General features: G+C 46.9%; 1 protein-coding gene across 1 annotated transcript in view; it reads right to left on the bottom strand.

The window, feature by feature from the left end:
* Rfx4 (regulatory factor X4) overlaps nucleotides 1-26154 on the bottom strand; it is a 128583-nt gene that overhangs the window by 79315 nt on the left and 23114 nt on the right. Inside the window, exons 3-4 of the mRNA XM_051206210.1 lie at nucleotides 15388-15448; nucleotides 3400-3523 (exon numbers count right to left, since the gene is read on the bottom strand). Coding sequence (XP_051062167.1) covers nucleotides 3400-3523; nucleotides 15388-15448 — 185 coding nt within the window. The remainder of the gene's footprint in view (nucleotides 1-3399; nucleotides 3524-15387; nucleotides 15449-26154) is intronic.

A 26154-nucleotide genomic window follows, 5' to 3' on the forward strand; every position in this document is an offset into this window, starting at 1 on the left:
TAAAATACTTGCTGTGTAAGCCTGTACTTGCAAGCATGAAAGCCCAAGTAAAAGCTGGGTGTCGGGGGCTGCAGTAACAACTTGGTATTTGAGAATTTGCTGCTCCTGCAGGGTATAGGAGTTTGGTTCCCAGCTCACAACCACCTGTAACTCCAGATCCATGGGATTCAACACCTCCTTCCTGGCCTCTCCAGGTACCCACATGTATGCACATGTACCCACATAAATTAAATGAATAAAAAAATGAAATAAGGCATGAAAAAACAGGCATGATAGCATATACTTATAACCCTAGCATCCAGAAGGACAGTTGCAAGTTTGAGGCTAACCTGAGATACATAGCAAGACTTTGTCTCTAAATAAGTAAATACACATATAAGTAAATAAGTAAATCAAACTGTAAACAGTAGGAAATAGTAAAATATATAAATACAATAAAGAATAAGGACAACAGAAAACTAATGGGTGTGGTAATATTGTTACAACTGTGTGGATAATCACTGTGAGTGAACATCACTCGGGCATCTACACCAATTCAGAGAGAAGCTGCAGGTGCTGGGCAGGTGGTAGGTTCAAGCCCTCAGGAAGCCAAGGCAGGTAGATCAGGATTTGAGGCCAACATGAGCTACACAGAGAGCCTGGGCTGTGCAGAAAGATCCTTGCAAGACACCAAGAAAGAGAGGAGATGGAATGTCAGGGAGAGATTGATTCATGAAGTAAAAAAAGAGACGAGATCCAAATATATGTTGTTTGCAAAAAAGCTTTAAATACAAAGATGCTTAAAGATGAAAACTAAATGGAGAATAACAGTAACCAAAAGAAGTATGAGAAGTTGCATTAACTTCAGATAACACAGCCTTAAACCAATGCATGCTGTGAAGGATGAAAGGGTGGATGACACACTGACCAAGGGGTTAGTTCCCCCCGGGAGGCAGGGCAGTTCTTAATGTGGTTGTTCATAACAGAATATCATGCTTCTTTTCAACGCTGTTCCCGAAGGCCTCACTAATGTAATAAAGGCAAGAAAAGGAAATAAAAGGTAAGCCAGGAAGAATGAATAGGCTAGTCTTTGTTCACATATAACGTGATTGTCTACAAAGAAAATAAAAATGTATTTGAGAAACAAAACACCCACCAAAATGTTTAAATTAGAAAGAAATTATAGAAGTGTTGCAGGATATGAGGCTAATATATGAAAGCTAATATGTAAAGGCTTTTCTACACGCCAGCAGCAAACACTACACCGTTTGTATTAACACTTTTATGTGAGCCCAGTTAGATATGTATAAGATCTATATGAAGAAAACGCAATTGAGAGCCAAGGAAAGCCAAATGGGGTGGTGCCCCATGTACATGGATAGGAAGATGCAACCTGGTCAGGATTTCAGTTCTGCACAGCTTGCTGTACAGATTAATTATAATCCGAATTAAAATCCCAGCGGGTATTTTGCAGTTATTAAGTAACTGCTTCTAAAGTTTACACGGAGACATATGAGATCCAGAATAAGTAGTAGGTCAGTAGAGAGCAAGATGAAAGGACTGTCATTACCTGACCTCAAGGCTTACTATAAAGGCACAGTGATCGTGGCACCCTGCATTTGTCAAAAGAATACACAACCAGATTAATAAAGACAAGAGAGGGCACAGGGGTAGGACCTGCTGTGAGGGTTGATGGTCATGGTCACTTTGACTGGATTGCAATCACCTGTGTGTCTGTGAGGGCATTTTCAGGGGGGCTTAACTGAGAGGAAGCACCCACCCTGATACGACTAAGAGAGGCAGGGCAGAGAGGGGCTGGGGCTATGGAAAATGAGCTGAGGACCAGCAAAGCTGCTGATGAAGGCGGCCTTGTCGGGAGGTAAACTTGTCTACTGACCAGTCTACTGAGCCCACATCAACTTTCTGTGGGCTGTCCCGTGAAAAGCAAAAGCACAGGGCTGGTGTGTGTGTGTGTGTGTGTGTGTGTGTGTGTGTGTGTGTGTGTGTGTGTGTGTGTGTGTGTGTGTGTGTGTGTGTGTGTGTGTGTGTGTGTGTGTGTGTGAAACAAGACTGCCCTGTGGACCCTTCCGTGATGGGGAGGTGCCCTCTAATAGGGCAGTCTCTAGCTAAGTGCTGCTGCTCATTGTTTGCAGTGAGGCCAAAGCAGCTGCTAGTGTGGCCTGGGTTCTTGCTTTTCTTCAAGTCTCAATGTGTTAGATGCTGTATGCGGCTAAAGACACCGGGCTGAACAGCAGGGTAAGGGAGATGGCACAGACAGACGGCGGGAAGAAACCCGAGTCAGGGTGACTTCAGACCCCAAACTTCTTGGGATTTGGCCACATCTTGAAGGGGGCTTGAGGCTTAAAATAGGGATGGGAGTGGGCTGCAAAGAGGGAAGGACAGACTTTAGCTCTTGAGTAAGAGTTCAAGGAAACGCCAAGATGACCACAGAGCTGCAGAATTGTTTGTGTCTTTGATTGAAAGCAGAGTCTCTACACGAGCAAGCCAATGAATGGTGTTAGTTATGTTTAAGCTAATGGATGGTTGTTTGCCTCTGGACACAGGCATTTCCAAGATGAACTCCTAATACCAACAGTTGTGATCACCAGCAAGGGGAGGCTAACGTATATCTGAGCTGCTGGATGACTAAATTATTTTTCACCCCCTCTGACCTCTCACCTGACCCTTTCCACAAGGCAGACAAAGCTCAGAAAGGATGCATGAGTCACCATAGCTGCCCCTCTATCCACACCTACTTGACCTTCTGATTGTGACCCCTTCAAGAGGATGCCGACACAAGTCACCAGAGTCATGGGATACTCTGCCTTCCCTCACTGCTGGGTCTGAGCCCCTCAGAACAGCATGTTGGACCCCTTTCTAGGTCATAATCCAGGGCTGTTTCCCTGTCTCCCCAAGGCATGGATTACCAAGCAAAGAGCCTCTCTGGTCCCAGGCTCACCAATCACGCTTGCCTCTCACAGAAGACATGCCACTTTGTGCAACGTAATTACAACGGAAGACAAGAGAGCACATCACCCAGGTATTATCCAATCCTGTGCATTGCTTTGTTCTAGAGTTTGATTTGGTACTGTTTTAACTGTGTGAGGATTTTGCAGCAAAATATTACAGCAAAGTCACCGAAGTGTTTATTTTAGTAACTTCATAGAACAAGAATTAGGATGTTTTACGACTGTGTGTCGTGGGCTGGTGAAGAGGCTCAACCGAGCCTGCTATGGAGCGCTGAGACTCTCAGTGGAAGGAGAGGACTCAGCTTTTGACAAATTGACTCCTGACGCCCCCCTGCTCCTCCCCCCACACACACCCCAAGTAAAATGCAATTTTAAAACTGTAAACTGTTTGAATTATGTAAAGTTGGTGGGGGGGGGCTGACCAGGCCCAGCCTGGGGAGGTTAGACTGACCTTCCCGAAGCTGGCAGCATTGACAGGTTGTGTGTCATTCTTCTCACAGAAATCCAGGTAGTGCATGTAGAGGGCACTGCGGGGGATGCAGACGCCTTCGGCAATCTCATAGTTTTCCTCCAGCCTAGGGAAACAGACACCCAGTGAGAAAAGCAACAACAGCAAAACCTGTCAGTCCCCACTTCCTTCCAGCCTGGGAAGGCCTCAAAAACAGTTCTCTTCCTCCTTGATGAGAACCGGGACAACAAGGTCACCTGCAGGGTCAGTAGGTGCATTCGGTCCTGGTTATTGCTCTGGCCAAATTTCCAGCCCCTCTACTGTGTGCTGACATTGGCCTGGGCACAGAAGCAACAGGTCCCCTCCATAGACCTTTAAAGCAATGCTAGATCTTACAGGTGCCCTCCTCAGCCAGGCTTCAAATGGTGCATTCACTTTGAAGCCGCTGTTTCTAACTGGAAGATGTCACAGGCTGCGTGTCAACACCCTGGAGCTTCTTGGCTTGACTTGCGTGGTGGTAGAAAGAAAATATCTAAGAAGACACATGGGCAAGCAGAGGTGTCGCAGCTGGACAGCCACTCATCACTGCCCAAAGGGAGACTTCATGCCAGTAGAGTTGTCTTCTGATTATGCTGCGTCTCCTTCCTCTGTGTGGTACTCAGGTAGGTAGTGCTATATCCCATGCTTTCCCAAGGGCAGATTAGGGGTTCTGTGGAAGATCATGTCCACTCTCCTCAGGACTCAGTTTCACTTCAGAAGTGATTACCGACAACAACCGCTTTTTAGGGTGGCTGGTGGGTGGCAAGCAGTGTAAATACAGGGCCCAGATGTCCTGTGAACGACATTAGAATTCCTCCATTTCCTTTTACATAAGACACTTTGGGGTACCAATGTGCCCCAATTCTGTGATGAGCACTGAGGACACAGAATAAATCTAAGTTTTGAAGGCTTTAAAAAAAAATAAAACACCAGAATTTAGGCATTCAAATGAATCCTGCTTCCAGTGACATCGACCTGTCAGAGAGCATCACTGCTGTGACTCATGACAACTTGGAGGTTTCTCTTTGGAGCTTCCCTCCTGAGCCTGGAACACATACAACAGAAAACATTCCTCCTATGACCATTGGATTTTTAGGGAAACCACTCAAAAAACAAACAACAATAACAGCAAAACCTGGAATCAGGTTTAGGGGACAAAGTGATGACTTTCTGTTTTCCCAAACTTTCTGTTGTTAAAATAAGGCATTATTCCTAAGCAATGGAATAAACGTCCTTGTGTAGCTTTAAACTCTCTCTGAGGGCACTTTCCAGAGACATGTTCCAGCACTGTCGTAGAATGTAGAATGAGGACGCAGCCTCCCAAGGTGCCCACTCACTGAGCTCATTCCAATAGCTCAGTCTCAAACCCCATGTTTGACTCTGACCCCAAAAGCCAGAGCCGAGTGCTGAGGGTCCCAAGCGTTCAGTCCACTGCCATCTCCTGGGATTGAACATATGGAGTAGTTCCTGCTGATTCTCAGGTTCCAGTAAATACCTCATGCAGTCCTTTCCAGGTGACCAGATACCCTGAGGCTGGGGGAGTACCCAGGCACCTCAGAGTCCCTGAAGTCCCTCCCACCCGTCCCTTGGCATACAATAGGTGCCTGGTGTTTGATGGATGTGTCATTTCCATCATTTACTCATTCAACAGGTATGTATTGATCTTAGCACTTTTCAGGCACTGGGGCCATATTATGGTAAGACAGTCCTTGATGGTACATAGCGATCAGACTCATAATAAACACAGGGACAAAGATGACACCTTCAGTTCAAAACCCATTTGCTGAGGCCTAAGAGTTTTCTCAATGTAAGGAAACAGAGAGAAGCGTGGCCCCTGATAGGGACGACATGCATGATTGTGGAATGCTCCCCATTAAAAAATAATAATAATAAATTAAGGAAGCAATGGCAAACCAAGTGAAGGCCTTCTGCACCAATGCACGTGTCCTCAGTGTCACCAAGTGGAACTCTCTCTGTTATTCGCCCAGGGAAACTGGCCTTGTGTACAGTATAGGTTTCCTTGGGCCTGTTCTGAACTTTGGATCTGGGATGAATGAAAATCACTCTCCAAGTTCAGCCAAGATCCCTAATTGACACTCACAGCATTGTTTCTCTGTAGCCTCAGAGGCCCAGCTGCGGCTCAAACGTTAGGGGGACCACATAGGTAAGGTGGCTGTCACCAGTGAGGGCTCACAGACGTTCTTCCTTTAGCCTGAGCAGCAATGACCCAGCTTTTGAACCCAGGGCTTTGCACAAAAGTCTAGATTCATGGTTTCTTATGAGAAAACTGAGTTCTGGCAACCCCGGACCAACATTCATTCCCTCATGACAACAATTGGCCAGAGTGACATGTGCCCTGGTATTGGCCAGGGTCCTCACTCCCCCTGTCTTCTTACTCCAAGTCCCTTTCCTGGCTCCTGTAAGCACTGTGTTGGCATAAAACATAACCTATGTCCTAGTTCACTTTGGAGTCTATCTGGGGAGAATGAAACACAAGGAATAAGAATATGTAAATGCTATAAACTCCTGGACATGGATGCTATTGAAGACAGAAACACTGATTAGTATGTAGCTTGGAGTGGATAATTATGGTTTCACAGAGGATTTGGGATTGAAATTTTGTAACAGCAAACAACAGCTCATAGTCACGGAGCTCTTTCTAGGTGCCAGGCAGGCACTGGGTAGCCATGGTTTTTTTTTTTTAATTCTCACAGCAATCACATAAAGGTCAGGCATGTTGACACATGCCTGTAATCCTTCCTAGCACTCAGAAGGATGGGGTGGGAAGATACGGGGTCTGAGGTGACTTTACTCTATATAGTGTGTCCAAGAATGGCCTGAGCTACATAGTGACAACCTGAGTTAACAAAAAAACAAAAAACAAAAACCCAAATGAAGCAAAACAAAACAGAAAACCACATGAAGTAGGCATTACACTGATCTTTCTGGTCCAGAAACTAAGGCTCAGAAAGTAGAATTCATTTTCTGATGTGACCGGTGATTGAGAGAATTTTTCTTGCTAGGAACCTATTCTGCCGCAGCAGTTGGCAGAGGCTCCAGGCAAGCAGAACAACAGAGAGCAATAGATATGTCATGTGATTTGAATGGTGGGAGCATCTGTCTGTGTGGGGAGAGGGGCTTTCAAAGGGCAATCTAAAAGGAAAGAATGATGGGAACTGCAGAGAATCTTTAAATGACGTGCAAAGGAATGTGGCTGAACATGCGTTCCATCCCCGACCTGGTTCAGATGATGATGAAATAGTGTTCAGCTGACTGAGGAGCCAGAGACGGCTCATCCGTTAAGAGCATACACTGCCCTCTCTCTGGGGACCCAAGTTCAGTTTTTAGCAACCATGGCAGGCAGCTCACAACCTCCTGTAACTCCAGCCCAGGGATCCAACACCACCTTCTGACTTCTACAGGCATGTATATTCAAATGGCACATTCTTGCACAGACACACATGTACACATGCAGTTTTAAAAAGAGGTTTAAAACAGTAAGGACTCGTTGATTGAAGAGACGACTCAGCTTGTGGAGTGCTTGCTGCAGCGTGAGAACCTTTCCTGGAAACCAGGGGTTCAAACTGCAGAGCCCAGGTCTTAAGAGTGAGCATGGAAGTGTGTGTTTCTATCCCCAGGGCTGGACATGCAAAGGGCCGTCTCTGGGGCTGGCCGGCGAGCATGCCAATCAGTGAGAGAAGATGCCTCCAAAACAATGTGGGAGTGACTGAAGAAAGGGTGATAGGGTACTCAACACCAACCTCCAGCCTCCACATGAGCACATAGGCACACACACACACACACACACACACACCACACACCACACACACACACCACACACACCGCATACGCACACACACCACACACACCGCATACGCACACACACACACCACACACCACACACACACACACACACACACACACACACCACACACACACACACGCACACACATACACACCACACACACCGCACACACACACCACACACACACCACACACACGCACACACATACACACCACACACACCGCACACACACACCACACACACACACAACACACAACACACACACCAGACACACACACACATACCACACACACCACACACACACACCACACACACACACACACCACACACCACACACACCACTTACACACACACAACACACACCACACACACCACACACACACACACACCACACACACACCAGACACACACACACACCACACACCAGACACCACTCACACACACCACTCACACACACCACACACACACACACCACACACACACACACACACACACACACACAACACACACACACAACACACACCACACACACACCGCACACACACACACAACACACAACACACACGCCGCATACACACCACACACACACACCACTCACACTCACCACACACACACAACACACACAACACACACACCAGACACACACCACACACACACCACACACACACACCACACATACCACACACACCACACACACACCACACATACCACACACACCACACACACACACACCACACACACACCACACACGCATATATCACACACACCACATACCACACACACACCACACATACCACACACACACACCAGACACACACACCACACATGCGCACACACACACACCACATACCACACACACACACCACACACCACACATGCACACACACACCACCCACACACACACATGCACACCACACACACCAGACACACACACATACCACACACACCAGACACACCCTCCCCCCCACAAGACTCAGAGGCAAGAAGACCTAATTACTTCTAGAATGCTCTATAAATCACAATAATAATTTGATTTATAATAATGTCTCTGATGATGAACATTAAGAATATTAATTCAAGTCTTAATATGTTCTGTATGTTCTGTTAGCTGATAACAAAGTATAAAAAAAACACAAAAAAAGCAAAAAAGTAGACCTCACAAGTTTCATCTTAGACTTGTGAGTGTTCTATTAAACTGTTTTGATGGGAGGGGGAGAAGTCCTTCTTATGCTGTGAATACATATTCCTCTTATTGGTGGATGAATAAAACTGTTTCATCCAATGGACAGGCAGGATGTGGCCAGGCAGGAAGCACAGGCGGGGTTAACAGACTAGGAGAATTCAGGGAAGAGGAACACAGAGAGAGAGTCTCGAGGGAGACGCCATGCAACTGTCAGGAAGACAGCATGCATGGGCATCACTGGTAAGCCGAGACCATGTCGAGATTCCCAGGTTAATAGAAATGGGTTAATAATTAAGAGAGAGCTAGCCAATAAGAAGCCTGAGCCATCGGCCAAGTAGTTTATCATTAATATAAGCCTCTGCATGTTCATTTGGGACTAAACAGCTGTGGGACCAGGCGGGACAGAAAATTCCATCCACACTATTTCTCTAAATTAACCAAGGTTTGACTTCAAGACTTCAGGCCATTGTGTGTGGGAGGAACATTTTGCAGTCTACTACACAGACATGAGGAACTGGGCAGCCAGGGTTGCATGGAGAGAGGAAAGTGAGCCTTTGTGCAGACTGTGTTAACATTGTCCTAAGTTTATTTTGATCCCCCAAATCCATTGATTGGGGGGGGGGGTACAGGCTTCTCAAGCCATTCAGAATCCGTATGTGGGACACTTTCAAATGATACAGGGGTGGTGGAAGACTGAGGAAAACTAACAAAGTTGAGCTAATTGGTATTTTTTGCATGAATCAAAAAAAAAAAAAAAAAAAAAAAAAAAAAAAAACAAAACAAAAAACACACGAGACCAGTTTGGAGTCAATACGCTAGTTCAGGCAAGAAGTGCTGGCCTGAACTAAGTCCAAATAGCATACAGGCTGTACATCTTCTTTTGTCAGACTGGAGGCATAAGCAGTAAGTAACAAAGGTGGGTCGCAGGTTCCCAACCTGAAAGGGGCCAATCGTCCCAATGTCAGAAATGCCCCAAGTTGGGCAAAGCTTGGGGAAGTAATGTTTTCAATATGTCGTTAAAAATATGGATTCGCAAGCTGAGAGTAATTGCATTGCAGCGCTCAAAAGGCTGAGGCAGGAGGATCACCATGAGTTTGAAGCCAGTCTGGACTATTGAGTAGTATTCTGTGTGCTATCCCCCCCCCAAAAAAAAGCATCATGTCCCAGGTGGATTCCTGGTTTCTTTATTCATTACACATTACTGAGGCCTGTGTTTCTATTTGCTGTTCTGCGGTCTGTTTGCCTGCTAAATCTGACCGGGAGATCAAGAAATACAGCACCCACATGCTAACACAGCCTGTGAGATGAACCCCTAGCAACAACAAACTACTTGAATCTGATGGACAAAAGTCACAGTGCATTCGGGCTGAGCTAATTAGGCGGTTACCTGTGGAAGGACAGGCCCTGCTAACCAGCTGCATTTCTATGTTTTTGTCCCTACGACGGGAGCTGCCGCGCCTCAGTGTGTCCAGGTGGCTTATGACTATGAAGCATTTTAATAAGCTCCGTGAGTGATGGGCGTAATTGGCATGGAAGGGCAACTTTGATGCTTGGTGGATTCTACAGGAGCAGCATTGTGACACCGTCCCTCAGGCCGCCTCGAAAAATCCAGAGGCTTGGCGTGTGGACTGAAATTACTAATTGGAACATCCGCTCCCCTGGCAGAGGCGCGAAAGAGACAGAGTGGCTAATTACTTCTCTTCATATCTGATGATGAAATTTCCCTTCCTCCCTCCTTTAGAGGACATCATTAGTCTGACATGGTGGGTGAACAATGCTCCATTATACCTGGACGTTTCTATTGTACACACACACACACACACACACACACACACACACACACACACACACAAACAATTCTGGACTTGTTCTATTAGCTTCTATTTAACTTCAATGCATTTGAACTGAGCCATGTTATTATGGGCAGATAATGAAATTGGTCACCAGCTAGTAAGACATTATCTGAGAAACACATTTTTAAAGAAGACTTCCTTGGAAGGCTTCAGCCTGTGACCTCCTAGGACACAGGGAGGCAGCTTTGTATCAGTGTTCTTCAAGGAACAGAAAGTGATGCCCTAAGATCAGAACAGAGTTGAGGATTCTGTTATCTGTGGCATGGCAGCCATCCCCATAGCAGAGTGGCGGTATTGTTCCTCCTGTATGTGATGGCGACACACCAACTATGTGGTAACGCGTGTACGTGCGTGCGTGCGTCTAAGTCAGAGGATAACTCATGGGAATGGGTCCTTGCTTTCCACCATGTGGGTCTATAGACTGAAGGATAGGTGTGGCAGGTACCTTTACCCACTGAGCCGCCTCACCAACCCACACGCGTAATTCTTGGTAGCAAATGAGTGCTACTGGGGAGTTTATCGCATGCTGCTTTAAATCATGGTTTTCAGAGTGAGTGTGTCCCTTGAACTTACACATCCACACCAGCAGCAACTTTGTCATTGGGCCGTGCCATCCTCTCCTGTGTCAGATTTAATCCCCTCTCATTTTACTCATGGACTGAGGAGCAATCAGTTCTATAATGCATACCACAAGAACTTCCATGGCGCTTACTCAACAACGCAGTGACCTAAGTCCTGTTCGTCTGTTATTAATGCATGGCTATAGTGGTCTGCCCACTCTGCAATTTCATGGGAGTTAAGTGACTTTCATAGTGACATCGTCTGGTGGGGGTAGGGGGTAGGGGAAACAAACTGCCCCAGTTTGTCCTGAATCTGGCCAGTCCAGAGCAGAGGACTGGATGAGGCTCTCTCTGCCGTCGCAGTGATGGGTAGAAACAGTACAGAAGGGTATGCTTACTCCCCTCAGTTTGCTTACAACTTCCCAGAGGTTGGGGTTCATGGATGCAGAGTTCTGCCCAGCCATTGAGTATCCGCATCTATTGTTTACAGTTTTGTTTTAGCCAAAGTCTGTGCTTTGTCTAAAGCTAAGGGGACTGTGACAGTTCCCTGTCCTGTGTCCTTCATCTTCTTCTCCATTCATTCTCCATATCTACCTCTCCTCAACTTACTGTGGCAAGTGAGGCCCCAAAGAACATCTTTGTGAATCTCCTTACACCCTGGAGAGGGCTCTCCACACGTAGCAGAGTCAAAATGAGGAGAACCTCCGGTGACCTAGGAACCATGGTCAACTTGCTGTAGCCCAGACTCACCTGGAGAAAGGACTGGCAAAGGAATTCTCCAGTTGGCCTGTGGGGAAGTCTGTAGTGGTTACGATCCACTGTAGGTTAACTGACGTCCACAGTGAGTGGCCCCACTCCCTAGGCTGGGCCCTGAACTGTGCCGTTTAGAAAGACTAGCTGAGCAAGAGCAAGTAGACAGCGCTAGTGTGCGTATCTCTCTCTTCCTGGCTGTAGATAAGGTGTGACTGGCTGCAGCTGGAGTCCCTGCTTCACTTCTGCAAAATAATGAACTAGAATTATAAGTGGGGTAAGCCTTTTCCTCCTCTATGCTGTTTTTGGACAAGATGTTTCCTTAAATTTAAAAGGGAAGGAAGGGGGAGAGAATACAGAGAGTTTGAAACCATGTGCATTCCTGTGCACGCCTGTGTGTGCCTACAGAGACCAGAAGAACGCACTGGATCCTCTGGAACTGGAGTCCCAGGAGGTTGTGAGCCACTCAAGGCGGGCGCTGGAATCTGAGCACAGGCCCTCTGCAAAGGCAGTGTGCTCTCTTGACCCCTAAGCTGTCTCTCCAAATAGGACATATTATCACAGCAACAGAAACAAAACTAGGACAAATAGTAGAGCCTATTTTAGAACAGCCCCAGGACCAGTTGGCTGCTGGTGGTTTATGAGAACATTTTAAAGAGAAACACTAAATTTATTTAGTATCAATATCACACTACCATCAAATAAAAAGCAACCCATCAGAAAAGGGGAAATGTTCCAGCCTCACTGCTCCATCTTCTGCCTCCTCAGTATTGGGGGGAAACCTCACTAGGTGCTAGGTGCTGAGAAGAAAGTTGCCCCCACCCTGGAGGTGCACAGGGCTCAGGGAGGGCACAGTAGTGCGTAGGGGAGGTAGCAGGCCACAGAGGAGCCATGCATTGGCAGCAGGTCAGCAGCCATGGCCCAACAGGCTGCTTTCCATTTGAAAATCTTCGGTGTGAATAGGGGTGATTGTGTGGCTGGGATTCCAGCAGCGCCCAGCATCCCCAGTGAGGTGGGATTTACTCACCCCCATGACCGAGGATGCTGGAAAGGGTTTGGCAGGAGCCCTTTGACAATATTTGCCTGTTTTCTGCTGGAAGCTGCCTCCAAGTCATGTGGCCCCAATTCTTTTTTGGCTGCTTGGCAGTTATGTTATTTGTTCTCGGGGGAAGCCTGGTGTCTCCAGGGTGGTGGTGGTGGGGGCCTCTGCAAGGGAGGGGTCAGAGGAGAAGCAAATCATTCCTAACCCGGTTCTAGCAGCAAGCCAAATTGTCCCAGGGAGGCTGGGTGCTGTCAGCCTGGCATAGCAACTCTCCTTCTCCACATCCCTCTGGGTGCACACTGGACAACAGGAAGGACCTGAGCGCCTCAGACATCAGACTCCTGCAGAGAGAGCCTCCTGGGTCCGTGTGTTTAAGAACTCTGTGCTGCAGGGAGGGACAGAATTGGGGACTGTTTGATGGGCGGTGCTGTCAGCCCATCACATCCAGTGTGTGTCATCTATTGTCCACACTTGCACAGAGGAAACCCTCCCCAGGGTGCCATGCGAAACCTTCTCTGGGGTCTTGTTTATAATTCAAAGGTGAGATTTGGGCAGACCTAAATATCTGCTAAGAGGTAAAGGGCCAACTAAATTCTGCAGCTCTTCTCCATGCAGCACGGGGCGTGACACTTAGAACGAAGCGAATTAGCGTCGTCTTTAAATGGGGGAGGGGGCAGTTCACACGCATGTGCCGTGGTAAGTGTATGGGGGTCATTTCTGTCCTACCATGTGGGCTCCATAGCTTGGACTCAGGTTGTTAGCTGGGTGACGGGTCTTTTTACCTACTGAGCCACCTCTCCAGACTGAGGTTAATTCTATATTAGTTAATCCGGTGTGAGGTCACGGATCCAGTGTGACATCACACATGCATGGAAATGCACACACACCCACACACCTTCCTAAAAGAAAAGTAAAATAACCACAGTGAAAATGGAATTTAGAGATTAATCTGAGCTGGTTTATCAGTTCTGTCTGCAAATTCATGGATGCCTACATACGGCTCACTCTCCTTCCCTTGGTCTAACTTTTACTGTTTAGCTTTGTATTTTAGTAGCTTTTTAGAAAAGCCAGGAAATATAGTCATAGATGCCTCATGTTTCTTCTGTTATCGGTACAAGCAACACAGTTCCTTGTTAGAAAATTAAACTGAATTTTTTTTTTCTGAAATGAATTGGTTCAGGTCACTAAGAAAACAATGTCGATGTCTTGCAGTTCTAGAAATTCCAACACCCAGTGTTGGATACTTCATTCCTGGGGTGGTACCGTGGCACTCATGTGGACAAGACTGGCATGATATTTGGAGACTGCTACAGAGGCAGGTTTGCTAGCAGAGACAGATTCAGAACACCACCAGACTGACCTCAAACTCAATGCACATAGGGGAGAGGTGAATTTCTAACCCTCTCCTCCACCTCCCTCCCGTGTGCTGGCATTACAGTGCGAGTTACCACATGCAGTTTATCTTGTATAAGGGATCAAAGCCAGGCCTCCTGTATGCTAGGCAAGCACTCAACCAACTGAACCAAATCCCCAGGTCATGATCTTTAGGATGACGGTTACAGAGACAGGAGGAAGACAAATGGAGGGGGGCATTCAGAAGAATGTCAGCTCCCATTATAGTCATCAGTTTGTTCTGTCACCAGATGTCAGAGGTGGCTTCCAAGACTCCTTTCTAGGCCTTTTGCTTGTCCCCCTTATTTCTCCATGTGTTCCCTCTCATTGAAATTCTGCTAGCAAGGTGACAGCGGTGACCCCTGGAAGGCAAGCTGACTGTGGAAACCCCTGGAAGGCTATCTGAGATATGCCTTATGTCATCTTCCTTTCCTCTGTGCACATCAGCCCAGAGACTGAAACGTGAACAGTCCTACGGCCGTCAGTTCCCTTTCCCTGTCAGATCTTTCTCAGTCCTTTCCAAGCACTGGGTTGGTAGTAAATTAGCCCCAGCCAGACTCCTGCCTCTTCCCACCTAGAAAGCCGTGGCCTAAGCGATGATGTAACGGCCTCAGTTTTATTTTCTCCTGTATAAATTGGACAAAGCGGTACTAGGGCCAGTGATGTAGAATGGCATAGGGCATGTAAGCAAACCCCACACAGAAGCTCGCAAGGAATCCATGTGCAAACCTCCCCGCTCCAAATCTTTCCCTCCCTTTGCTCCTCCTGGGTTCTTCTGGATTCACTGAACTAGACTGCTAAGGGAAGCACAGCCTTCAACAGCCAGCTTCCTCCGAAGGAAGGGTCTCAAGTCAGAGAGCTCCAGGGTTCAAGTAAAGCTTTGAGAGCAGAGGTTCTCGCTGTACATTTCGTCAACTCTGGGAATTTCAAATATTAAATGGAAGGTCATTCTAGAGGATCACTTTTGTTAATGTAATAGTAAAATAATTATATTTTCAACAACTATTAATTCACTCAGGGCTCCTAGGTTAAGGATGGACAGATTTTCATTTCCATTTACTAAAGCTCCACAGGTTGTAATAACAGATCCTATTAAAACTCAGTTAACAACTTTCACATAAAACCTAATCCTTTACCAGTGTTTTGATAGTGGGAAAAAAAAATCCACCCCCAAAGACATATGAGAACTCAGATCACCAGGCTACATATAAGATGGGGGCTTTGCGTTTATCATCAAATTAAACACATTTCAGGTGGGTTACTAAATGCCGAGTAAGCATGACAATGTCAAGACAGCCAAGCCATAGCCTGAAAGTGATAGCTAGAGGGATCCGGGTGACTCACATTTGCTGAGAGCAGACACTTACCATTGCAGAGTGGCAGGAGTGGAGTGTGGCTTGGAGGCTCTATTGTTTTCTTTTTCCTCATCTGTTAAAGGAGAGAAAAGGGAGCTGACTTCAGCTGGCGACAGGAGAAAGGTTTCTCGGTCACCCCAAGTTTCAAAAGCCCAAGTGCTCCTAGGATGCTGACGCCTTGACACAATGGCGCCTTGGCGTTCCCAACATGCAAGCCTCGCTGCACACTAATGCAAAGAACACAAGGAAAACTTACTTTGGTTTTTTCAGACAAGACCTCTCTGTGTGGCTGGCCCTTGTTACATATGGAATTTGGAACTTACCATGTAGACCGGGGCTGCCCTCAAACTCAGAGAGACCTTCCTGCCTTCCAAGTCCTGGAATTAAAGACATGAGCCACCACACCTGACACAGAAAGCTGACTCCTGCAGAAAACTCGTAGGTCCCTTTGCTTTATGTGACCACAGTAGGTTGATCTGACAGGCTGCCCCCAACCCCGTAGTCACTGACAGGTAACATGCACCTAGCCACTTAGATTTTGGACATCTGTCTCCATGGTGTGAGGATTTACATATATTGTCCTCACTCACTGCTGTGGGCTGGACGTTTGTGCCCCTCCATAAAAGGGCTTCATCCCCAGCATCTCAAGCAAAGAACAAGAAGGGAAAGGAAAGAGAGAGATGAAAGAGAACAAAACCACGCCCACCACACCTACAAATACACTGAACAAAGTCTGGCACAGAAAACTTAGATGGAAAGGAACTAGTACCTGTGAAAACAGCTTGAATAAAACAAAAAAATGAAGATGGTACAAGATGCTGGTTGCAAACGAGTACCTGCCCTTTTGACACTGTGCCATAACACCGTCATCTACAAAGTCTGTGCTCAAGGACCGTACATAATGCTTTGCATAGGTTTATGCTTTGTCACAGTTATCCTTGGCTGCACAGATCCTACAGGCCACAGATTGGCTACACCTAACCAACTCTTTCCTAAAAATCTTCAGTGTTTCAGTAAAGCTGAGTCCCCAGAAACATTCTACCCAAGAAAGCAGGTTGGTATCAGTATAATTCTGATTAAAACATGGGGTTGAGAAGAAAATTTTCCCCACAATTAAATGCAACCTTCAAGAGACTCTCTGGCCAGTAAAGGAATGGGAAAGAGACGGCAAACCTGTGCCTGGACAGAGAGAGTGGTAGGTTCAAAGGGAAGGCAGGGAGTGAATCAGATTCAGGCTTCTGAATCCTATACTGTGTCACTCACTAATGGGCCCCAAAGTGGCTGTCTCTCTGTTTTGAAAGCCAATCCCATTCCTCAGCTAATAAATTCCGTATCCACTGGGTGTTGTCTCGCAGACCACAGTACTAATATAAGCACAAGAGTTCTCAGGCTCAAACATGTCAGAATCCTCTACAGACTCAGCGCTATTCAGTCCGCTTTGTCACGCAAGCCCCTTCTAAAAGGCCCTTGTCCCTTCCAGCCTAACTTGGGCCGTGTCACCTGCTGGAAGCCTCCCCAACACGTCTGGTTCTGTCGCTACACTCATGTTCTAGTGAGCAGTGTAGCCCCCATCCATCTCCTCTCCTTGAGGGCTCGCAGACTGCTGAGACAGCAGGAGAGTGAGTGCCCAAGTCACCTTGGTGTCAGCCCCTGCCAGGGCCTCAGTTTTACAGCCTAGTAAAGAACATGGAGCTAAGGCTGTCATAAGAATGCAATCGGTAAGCAATGAAAGTATCATTCTATTTCTGCGGTGCACAAAGAGATAGAGAGGAAACTGTGGTACTACGTGGATTTCGGAGAGGAGGTCAAATTATAAATGACAAAGATTCCGGTGCTGGCGTGTACGCAGTGAAACTGACATTTCATAGCTCCAAACCACATGGTATCAATGCATCTTGCAGAGGACCGGAGATTCCTCCCTGGCACTCACATGGTGGCTCACAACTCTCTGTATCTCCAGTTTCAGGGCACCCGACACTGCAGACACCAGCCAAACACATGGTGCGCAGACATGCATGCGTATGTACATAGAAGACAAAAATGCTTTAAAGACTAGGTATGTTTTTTTTTTAAAGAGTACCAAAATGAAACTAACATTCTTTGAAAAGGCATTTGTGCTAGCCACCATACATCCCATCCTGCAGACTGTGACATGTGAGCCCACCAAACGGAGCTGAGAGGTTGGTATGTATATTTATAAACTGTTAAGAACAAAGTTTTTCGGAGGCTAGAAAATCCCCATGGTCCAAACAGTTGGTAAATGTGGGCTGGTACCTGTGATGGTCCTAGGGTGGCTACTGGTGATCCAGACAAGAACTGTTCTACCCAAAGCCGGGATGGGCCTTTGATCTCTTCTCTAAACAGGCATCTTCTGCCTCTGGGTAATGCCTGGCCTTCTCCCATCAAGGTGGCACCTCCAAGCCTGACCCTCATAGTTGGTAACTATCAATCCTAACTCACCAAATGTGTATTGAATGTCTCCTACAGCTTAGCCCTGCGCCAGTCAAAAAGCCAAGAAAAGCGGACACAGCCTCTGCTCTCTTCATCATCAGCTGAAAAAGGAAAACTCGATAGTCTCCAATGGAGTCACACTGGGTATAAACACCATACTTAAGGGCAGGACCCATGCCCGATAGTAGATGGCCAACACAAAATTAACTCAGTAGTATTTTTGGAGATTTTTGTTTTGGTTTGGTTTTACCTTGCAGATCTTTTACTTATATATTATTTTCCTATTGTTTTATGAGTTTTGTTTGTATGCAAATGTGTGTCTCAGTGTCCTGTATGTGTTTCTTGTGCTTTTTCTTTGGATCTTTTTTCTTTTTGTTTGTTTTGTCCTATCCTGGTTTCTTTCTATTTTATCTTTTTCTTTTCTTTCTTTCTTTTTTTAAGTGCCTGTGTGTATTCAGATGAGGGTGGGGAGAAAGGGTGTGGATGAGGAAGTGGGGTGGATCTAGGAAGAGCTGGGGAGGGGTAATCATAATCAGAATATGCTATATAAAAATCCATTTTCAATTAAAAAAAATATCAGCTAAAAATGTTCAAGTTCTGGGCAGGTACAGTGGTGCTTGGCTTGGGATCTGAAGGGGCCATCAATCCAAAGCAGGCAGGAAAGCATGTTTAAGAAGACGGAACAGCAATAGATGACGGAGACCAAGAAACTTGGCGCTGCCCAGCGTCTCTGCAGACTTTAGGATCTGGGCACTGCCCAGTGACTCTGCAGTTGAGTAGGCTGAAGGGACTCTGGTCAAGTTAGACCCATCTAGCAAGGCACACCATCAGGCCAGTGGGATTCCTGGCGCTTTTACTCTGTGGTGCCCACCAGCTAAAGCCGGGCAGCATTCTGCTTCGGAGAACCCCTAGGAAAACACAGTTACAGTTCCCAGCACAGCACAGACGCCTCTGGCCTCTTCCATTACTTTCCTCTACTTCTAGGCTCAAATCCTGGCTGGGCATGTTGTTGTGACCCAAAGAAGCTGTTGGGTCTGTCACTTCCTTGTCTGTGGAGACCAGAGGGCACCAAGAACACAGGGCTCTGACCCGCCCTGCTGCAGTGTACATGCTATCACTCAAAACCTGTAGTTCCTCCAAGACAGCCAGCATGCAGGCCACAGTCCTCGCAGGGACTGACTCAGTGGCTCCACAGCCCCTGTCCTCTCTCTCCCTAGCAGAGCCCTTATTACTACTCTGTAACTGTCCTAGCCGACTCCGGCTTCTGTAACAAAATGCTGTACACTTGATGGCTTATAAACAACGAAACGTCCTTTTGTACACTCCCGGACATTGAGAAGTCCAAGATGATCAAGATGCCGAAAGACTCCACATCTGGTGAGGGATCTCCTACTGGCTCAAAGGAGCTGTTTGGCGGATGCCGTACTCTCTCCTGTGGCAGAATGGGTAAAAAGCTCTCTGGGGACTCTATTACAATGGCACTCATTCCTTTCCTGGGGACTTCCATGCTCATGTCCTAATCCCCTCCCTAGACCCCCACCTCTAAATGCTATCGCTTTGGTCATGAAGTATCAGGCCGAAATTCTGACAGCTGCCTTGCCCAGCTGCAAGCTCAGGAGGGTGCAGATCTGACAACACACCACACCAACACACCTCGAAGGTTCAAAAACTACCTGTGAATGAATGAAGAAATGATTTGAAAAGTCTGAGCCCTTCCCCTTTGACCTCAGAGAGCACCAAGTAACAACGGCACATGAAGCCCATACATGGAAGACAAGTAAGGTGCCCAGAATATGCTAAGCTCTTCACGAAGCTGTTTGGCTTTCACAGCTGCCCTAGAGAATGAACGAGTTCACACACACAGCACCAAATGCAGCATTTATGGTGTTTAGCATTCATCAACACTAGAGCACGTTGTAGCATTTACTCCTCTCCCAGCGGAGGAAAGGGGAGGCTCAGAGGAGCATAGCCGTTGGTCTAAGATCACGTGGCTATTGGTGGAGTGAAGACAACCGCGCCTTACTCCTGTCAAAGCCTCTATACTCGAGCATGTATGAGCCCGGCCTTCTTTCTGGCATGCAGTGATGGACTGCAGGTTTAAAGAACATGGTTCCCACCCATTGTTTCTCCCTAGTGGTTCAGCCCTGTGCTGATTAAATTTGCCATATCCAGGTACCTGTTCTAGAATATTTCCTGCCTTGAGGCTGATTCGAAGAGTTTAATGTAGTGGGAGAAAGTCTCTAAATTAATTAATCACCTCTTCAGCTCAAAAGAGGGACAGTTCAAGTTCATGTGAGGCTAGAGTTTCACTTCCAGGTTCTAATTCTATTTCCTTTCATTGTGTTGTCCTACCCACACCTGGCCGCCTCACCTGGTGGGAGCAGGCAGTTGGCAAATGTTTGATTTCCCCTAACTCACCACCTCCCTAAGAGCCTCTGCTGCGGAGCAGGGTGTGTGGCACCCAGGTGCTTGGCAGTAAATCCTCCTCTCTGTGGGAACAGGGCTGAGTCCCAGACAAAACAGGGGTGGCGGCAGCATTGCCCTGAGGAGCAAAATACCTGTTTCCTGTCTTCCTCTGGTTGAATTCCTCCAGAGCCTCTGTCTAGAGAGGGGCTCATCTAACTCAGACGTGAACCCCGAAAGCTGTACAAGGAAAAAACTGGCACGTTTTCACTACAAAAAATAAAACTAAAAATTTTCTATGTGAGGGAGTAGAAAATGTGCCATAGTTTTCAAAGATGGCGACTAGGCTTGGGAAAAACTGCAATTGTGAGACTCTCAGGATACATCTGCCACCAAAGAAGTAAGTCCCATAAAACCAGGAGGAGAAAGGCCCAGAGCCCAGAAGGAAAGCGGGCAAAGCATACACGGCTGGTAGGAGTAAGAAATTAGTCAGTATGGTCCATTTTCAGTTTGAGGGGGGCTTAAAGCGCATCCGTCAGATAACGGGAGGCACTAGATCCCTGTCTTCCTCAGCTACAAACTGGCACCTGGACACTTTTTACCTTTCCTAAGAGTTGAAACGTGACAGACAATTTTCTAAAAAAACAACCCCCCCCCCCGAATCAGGAAGGGAAGGCGATCCAGAGGTCCGGGAGGATGGGGAGTTTAGGAAGAGGGAAAGAGTCTACCTCCCTCCTCTCCAACATAACCAAGGAGGAAGAAACACACTTAGGACTATAAAAAACCATCATTTTGTGCCAAATTGGCATACCGGCCATGTTTTGCCTTTTCTGTAGGCTGAAGCCCTACTTTGCAAGGTGGTAAAAATGAATGGCTTACTTTCCAATACCCTGATGTCCAGTACTTTTATCATGAAGTGGGGATCATTGTTTCTGGGGGGGGAGAGGGGACAGACGGACACAAAAGGTCCGAAGCTGAGCGGTTGTGGAATATTATTTTTAGGACGTGTCACATTGGTTCATGCTGTGGAATGTTTAAGGATGCAAAGATGTGTTGCATTAATTTATGGTGTGTTTGTTTAACTCTGTGAAGCTGTGTTACTTTGCCTGTCTAAAATACCTGATTGGTCTAATAAAGAGCAGAACAGCCAATAGCAAGGCAGGAAGATGATAGGTGGGGCTGGCAGACAGAGGATAAATGGGGGGGGGGGGATCTGGGAAGAAAAAGATAGAGGAGTAAGAGGAGGAGGACTCCAGGGGCAGCCACCCAGCTACACAGCAAGCCACAGAGTAGGAAGTAAAGAAAGGTTTGCAGGGTAAAGATAAAAGCCCAGAGGCAAAAGATAGATGGAATAACTTAAGAAAAGCTGGCTAGAAACAAGCCAAGTTAAGGGCAGCATTTATAAGTAAAAGGCTTGGAAGGAAGGAATGTGTGGAGTATCTTAAGTCGATCTGTATGCCGGTGCCTCGTCGGCAAGCTGGCAGCCTTGCATTCCTGCAGCAGCAGTAGGGCTCAGTGCAGGAATGCAAGGCTGCAAAAGCAGTCAGAGGCTGGGGGTGTGGCCTGACATTAGAGAACTTGCCTAGCATGCATGCCCTGGGTTCTATTCCCCACTGCCACAAACAGTGATAATCATGATAGTGATGGTGCTGGTGCTGATGATGGTGCTGGTGCTGATGATGGTGGTGGTGCTGATGATGGTGGTGGTGCTGATGATGGTGCTGGTGCTGATGATGGTGGTGGTGCTGATGTTGATGGTGGTGCTGATGTTGATGGTGGTAATCTCAGTGTTGGTGTTGGTGGTAATGGTTATAAAAGCAGCTTATGGGAATTTCCCTGTGGGAGACATCGCTTGTTTCGGATTTTAAGGCATTCTCTAGCCTAACACTACCTGAACTCTCTCTGCCGCTGCCAGGGATCTCTCTCCCACAGCTTGAGGGATTTACATAGCAGTCCTAAAAGACAAGCCTACCTCCCCGACCGGGTCTTCTCCCCAGTGGGTAAACTCAGCAGTCTTCTCATCGGTTTTTCTTTTTTCTTTTTTTTCTTTTTTTTTTTTTACCCTGTTAGGAATTTCAAATAAGACTTAACAACATTTCCTATTCTCCGGAATCCCTTTTATGAAGTTACAAGACCCCAAATTGGATTAAAAAAAAAAAAAAAAAAACCAAAACCGAGACACACTGAGCGAGCTGGGTGGAGAAAGAGAGGAGGTCTTTGCTTATGTAACCTTGAAAGGGTGCTATTTTAATAGAATAGGCGTGAGTCACCGCACCTTGTGACCCACCATGACCCTGGGCTTCCTTTCCCTTGCTTGTGCTATGAATAGCCTGTCACTTACAGGCATAGCGAGTCAGGAGGGCTGGTAAGGAAAGGAAGATGCCAGCCTGGGGGCATGGTAAGAGGGCAGACAAGAAAGCCACCGTCAGGAGCTGGGAGGAGGAGGAAGAAGCAAGGCCCGGCGTGGACTCCTTCCCCCTAGGCACGAGGAGAATCCCTGATGGTAGCAGGGCCAAAGGGAAGGCTGGGCTCCTAATGAGACACAGGCTGGAGGTGAGAGTTCTTTGATGTTTAGGTACCAGGGAAACAGCAGTCCGAAGCTTAGAGGACTTGGGCACATCTGTGTTACACTGCACATGCTCTAGTTCCTAGAGACCCAGAAACAAATTTGGAAGAACCCCGTTGAGCTCTTGCTCCTTGGAGCCGTCCCTCCAGTTCCCACCATGACTAACATCGATATAGCCTGCGATAGTCTATATGCTTCCTCTTTTCAAACCTGCACCCTGACGGGAGCCCTGGAGTGCCCAGATAACTCCACCTGCTCCCGAATCCACCATCTCCATGGCCTCTCCCAAAGCCAGTGTTTCAGGGTCACCTTAGCCATCAAGCTTGCTGTTCCCTCTTTGAAATTCCAGTCATCCCGTGACAGGGCTATCTTAGTTATGGCTACTATCGCTATGATGAAGCACCATGACCAAAAGCGAGTTGGGGAGGAAAGAGTTCATTTTATTTATGCTTCCACAGCACTGTTCATCTTGAAGGGAGTCAGGACAGGAAATAAAGCATGGAGGAACCTCGAGGCAAGAGCTCCTGCAGAGGCAATGGAGGGGTGCTGCTCATTGTGGTTTGCTCAGGCCTCTTCCTCAAAGAACCCAGGACCACCAGCCCAGGGTTGGTCCTATCCACAATGAGGTGGGCACTCCACCATCAACTGCGAATTAAGAAAAGGCTGGAGGCACATGTTTTTAATCCCAGCAGTTGGGGAAGGGGATAGAGCACGGTCTACAGAATGAGTTCCAACAGCCAGGACTACATAGAGAAACCCTGTCTCAAAAAAAAAAAAAAAAAAAAAAAAAAAAAAAAAAAAAGGAAGGAAGGAAGGAAGGAAATGCTCCACAGCTTGCCTGCTTGCAGCCCAATCTTCTGGAGGTGTTTTCTTATTGAGGTTTGCACGTCTCAGATCACTGTAGCTCAGATCACAAAACTAGCCAACACAAGGCTGAAGCTCACATTTCCTGGCCTGTTTCCCACACTTCTTAAGCCTCTCTGCTTAGAGCAATGTAACTCACAAACCAGCTCATGGCTTTCTGCCTCCTTCCCCTTTACCTCTGCAGCAGACTAGAGATGCTTTTTAAAAATGGCAGTTGAGGGCCTGGGAGACAGCTCCACAGGTGTTCAGAGTTCCAGATTAGCAGGGAAGGAGCAGAGGGCAGAAAATAGATCTGAAAGACAAGGACTAAGAAGTCTGAAAATCTGATGGCAACCTATAGATGGAGAAACACTGCTCCACACAAAGAAGAAATACCATCAAGTCCTGTGTGTGGGACCATCGCCACATCACTGAAAACAGAAGGCCAGACACAAATTTAACAGCAGCAAGAAAAGGGCACACGGCATTCAAAGAAATGATGATTTCTCTGTAGACTAACTCTCAAGAGACAGTGTGTGTGTGTGTGTGTGTGTGTGTGTGTACACCAGTTTATGCAGTTGTGTGCTCATGTGTGTAGTAGCCTGAGGTTGACATTGGGTGACCCATTTGAGTGGCTGCCCAGGGAGTCCCACAACACAGGGATTATAGACACCTGTGGTCATACCACTCTTGACACTCATGCTGTGGTCAAACTCAAAACCAACCCCTTAACCAGCAAGGGAGCCATCTCTCCCAACCAGGGTTTTCTCTCTAAGAGAATGTCAACTTGGAAATAAGCCGAGGGAAACATCTAAACAAGCATCCCATAAACAGCCACACCCCCCAAGAACACGAAAAAGAAAGAATAAAGAAGGACACATGATTCAAATTTAAAAGGCAACACTAAGTATGTCCATGATACGACCAACAAAACGAAGAGCAAATCTTCAATGAAGTAGAGATTATCAAAGGACAGTTTTTAAACTTGTAGGGGAAAGATAAGCTTGGGGCAGCTTGGTGGCAGAGGGTGTGCCCAGCACACACTCAGCCCTTGGACTGACTCCCAGCACCATTCAGAACACAACCTTCATCATGAGGCCAGCACTTGTGCCGCCGTGGGGTTCGCCGTGGGTTCCATACCAGCCGTTCGCTGGGGTTCCATACCAGCACCAAGTAAGTGAAACCAAAAAAACCCTAATACCGAATTCATCGAAATCAGAAACAAAACAAACAACAACAACAAGAAGAAAGCAAAGATGAAAAATACACCATAACAACCCAGAAAGAAGCTGGTGTAGCCATGATAAAACTTCAAGGCAAAATAATTTAGTGGTAATGAGGTTTGATGAGGATGATGGCCATTGATGAGAGGATATAGCAATCTAGAAAACTAGGAACAATCCATCAGCTGGAGACTTAAACACACTCGTCTCAGAACCCAGAGAGCAGCCAAAGATGGCGGTGCGTCTTTAAGGATGTGACATATTTGAACTACACGTCCAACAGTAAAAGGTTCCTCCACAATAAAGCCTGTGCTGCGACAGTGGAGTCAACAGTTTCAAACATGGACATTATACATCCACTCTGGGATACAGTGGAGCTGGGTGGAGCTGTGGGCAGACAGCAGCTAAGCAATGGCAGCTGCTCACAAAGCAAGCCTTGGAACTGTGAACAAGCCACAGGTCAGAGAGAAAACTGAAAAAAGGCCAGGTGGTGGTGGTGCACACCTTGAATCTTAGCACTCAGGAGGCAGAGGAAGTTGGATCTCTGTGAGTTCGAGGCCACCCTGGTCTACCAAGTGAGTTCCAGGACAACAGGGGCTGCTTAGAGAAACCCTGTCTTAAAAAACTAAAAACAAAACAGACAGGACTGAGGATATAGCTCAGTAGTAGGACATTTGCATAGCAAGAATGAAGCCTATTCTTTGTGTGTGTGTGTGTGTGTGTGTGTGTGAGAGAGAGAGAGAGAGAGAGAGAGAGAGAGAGAGAGAGAGAGAGAGAGAGAGAGGAGAGAGAAGAAGGAGAGAAAAGGGAAGGAAATGACATCATGGCATTCGGCTAAGCTGTGCTTAGAGGAAAAATCTATATAACTTTAAATGTATATCTTAGAAAAGGCTGGTAATCAATTATCTACCCCCAAAACTGAGAAAGTCAACACATGAAATCCAAAGGAAGAAGGGAATAAACGTGGGGGTAGAAATAAAGGCAACAGAGAGGGGTAAATTGAGAGATGTCATAAAGATTTGACAAAAAGTAAATAAAGGGAGAGTCTGATCATAATGAGTTCCCATTGCTGAGATAAACACCGTGATCAAAAGCAGCTTGGGGAGGAAAGTGTCCATGTGGCCTTCAGCCTGGAGGCCACTCCTGAGGGGAGCCTGGGCAGGAACTTGCAGGCAGGAACTGGAGGCTAGGAAAAGCCTTGGGGCAGCATTGCTCACTGCCTGGCTCGTTCCCTGTGGCAGGCTCAGCCTGCTTCCTTAGACACCCAGAGGCATGTGCCCAGGAGTGTAATCA

Source organism: Phodopus roborovskii, unplaced genomic scaffold (assembly GCF_943737965.1).
Source record: "Phodopus roborovskii unplaced genomic scaffold, PHOROB, whole genome shotgun sequence".
In the NCBI taxonomy this organism is placed as follows: Eukaryota; Metazoa; Chordata; class Mammalia; order Rodentia; family Cricetidae; genus Phodopus; species Phodopus roborovskii.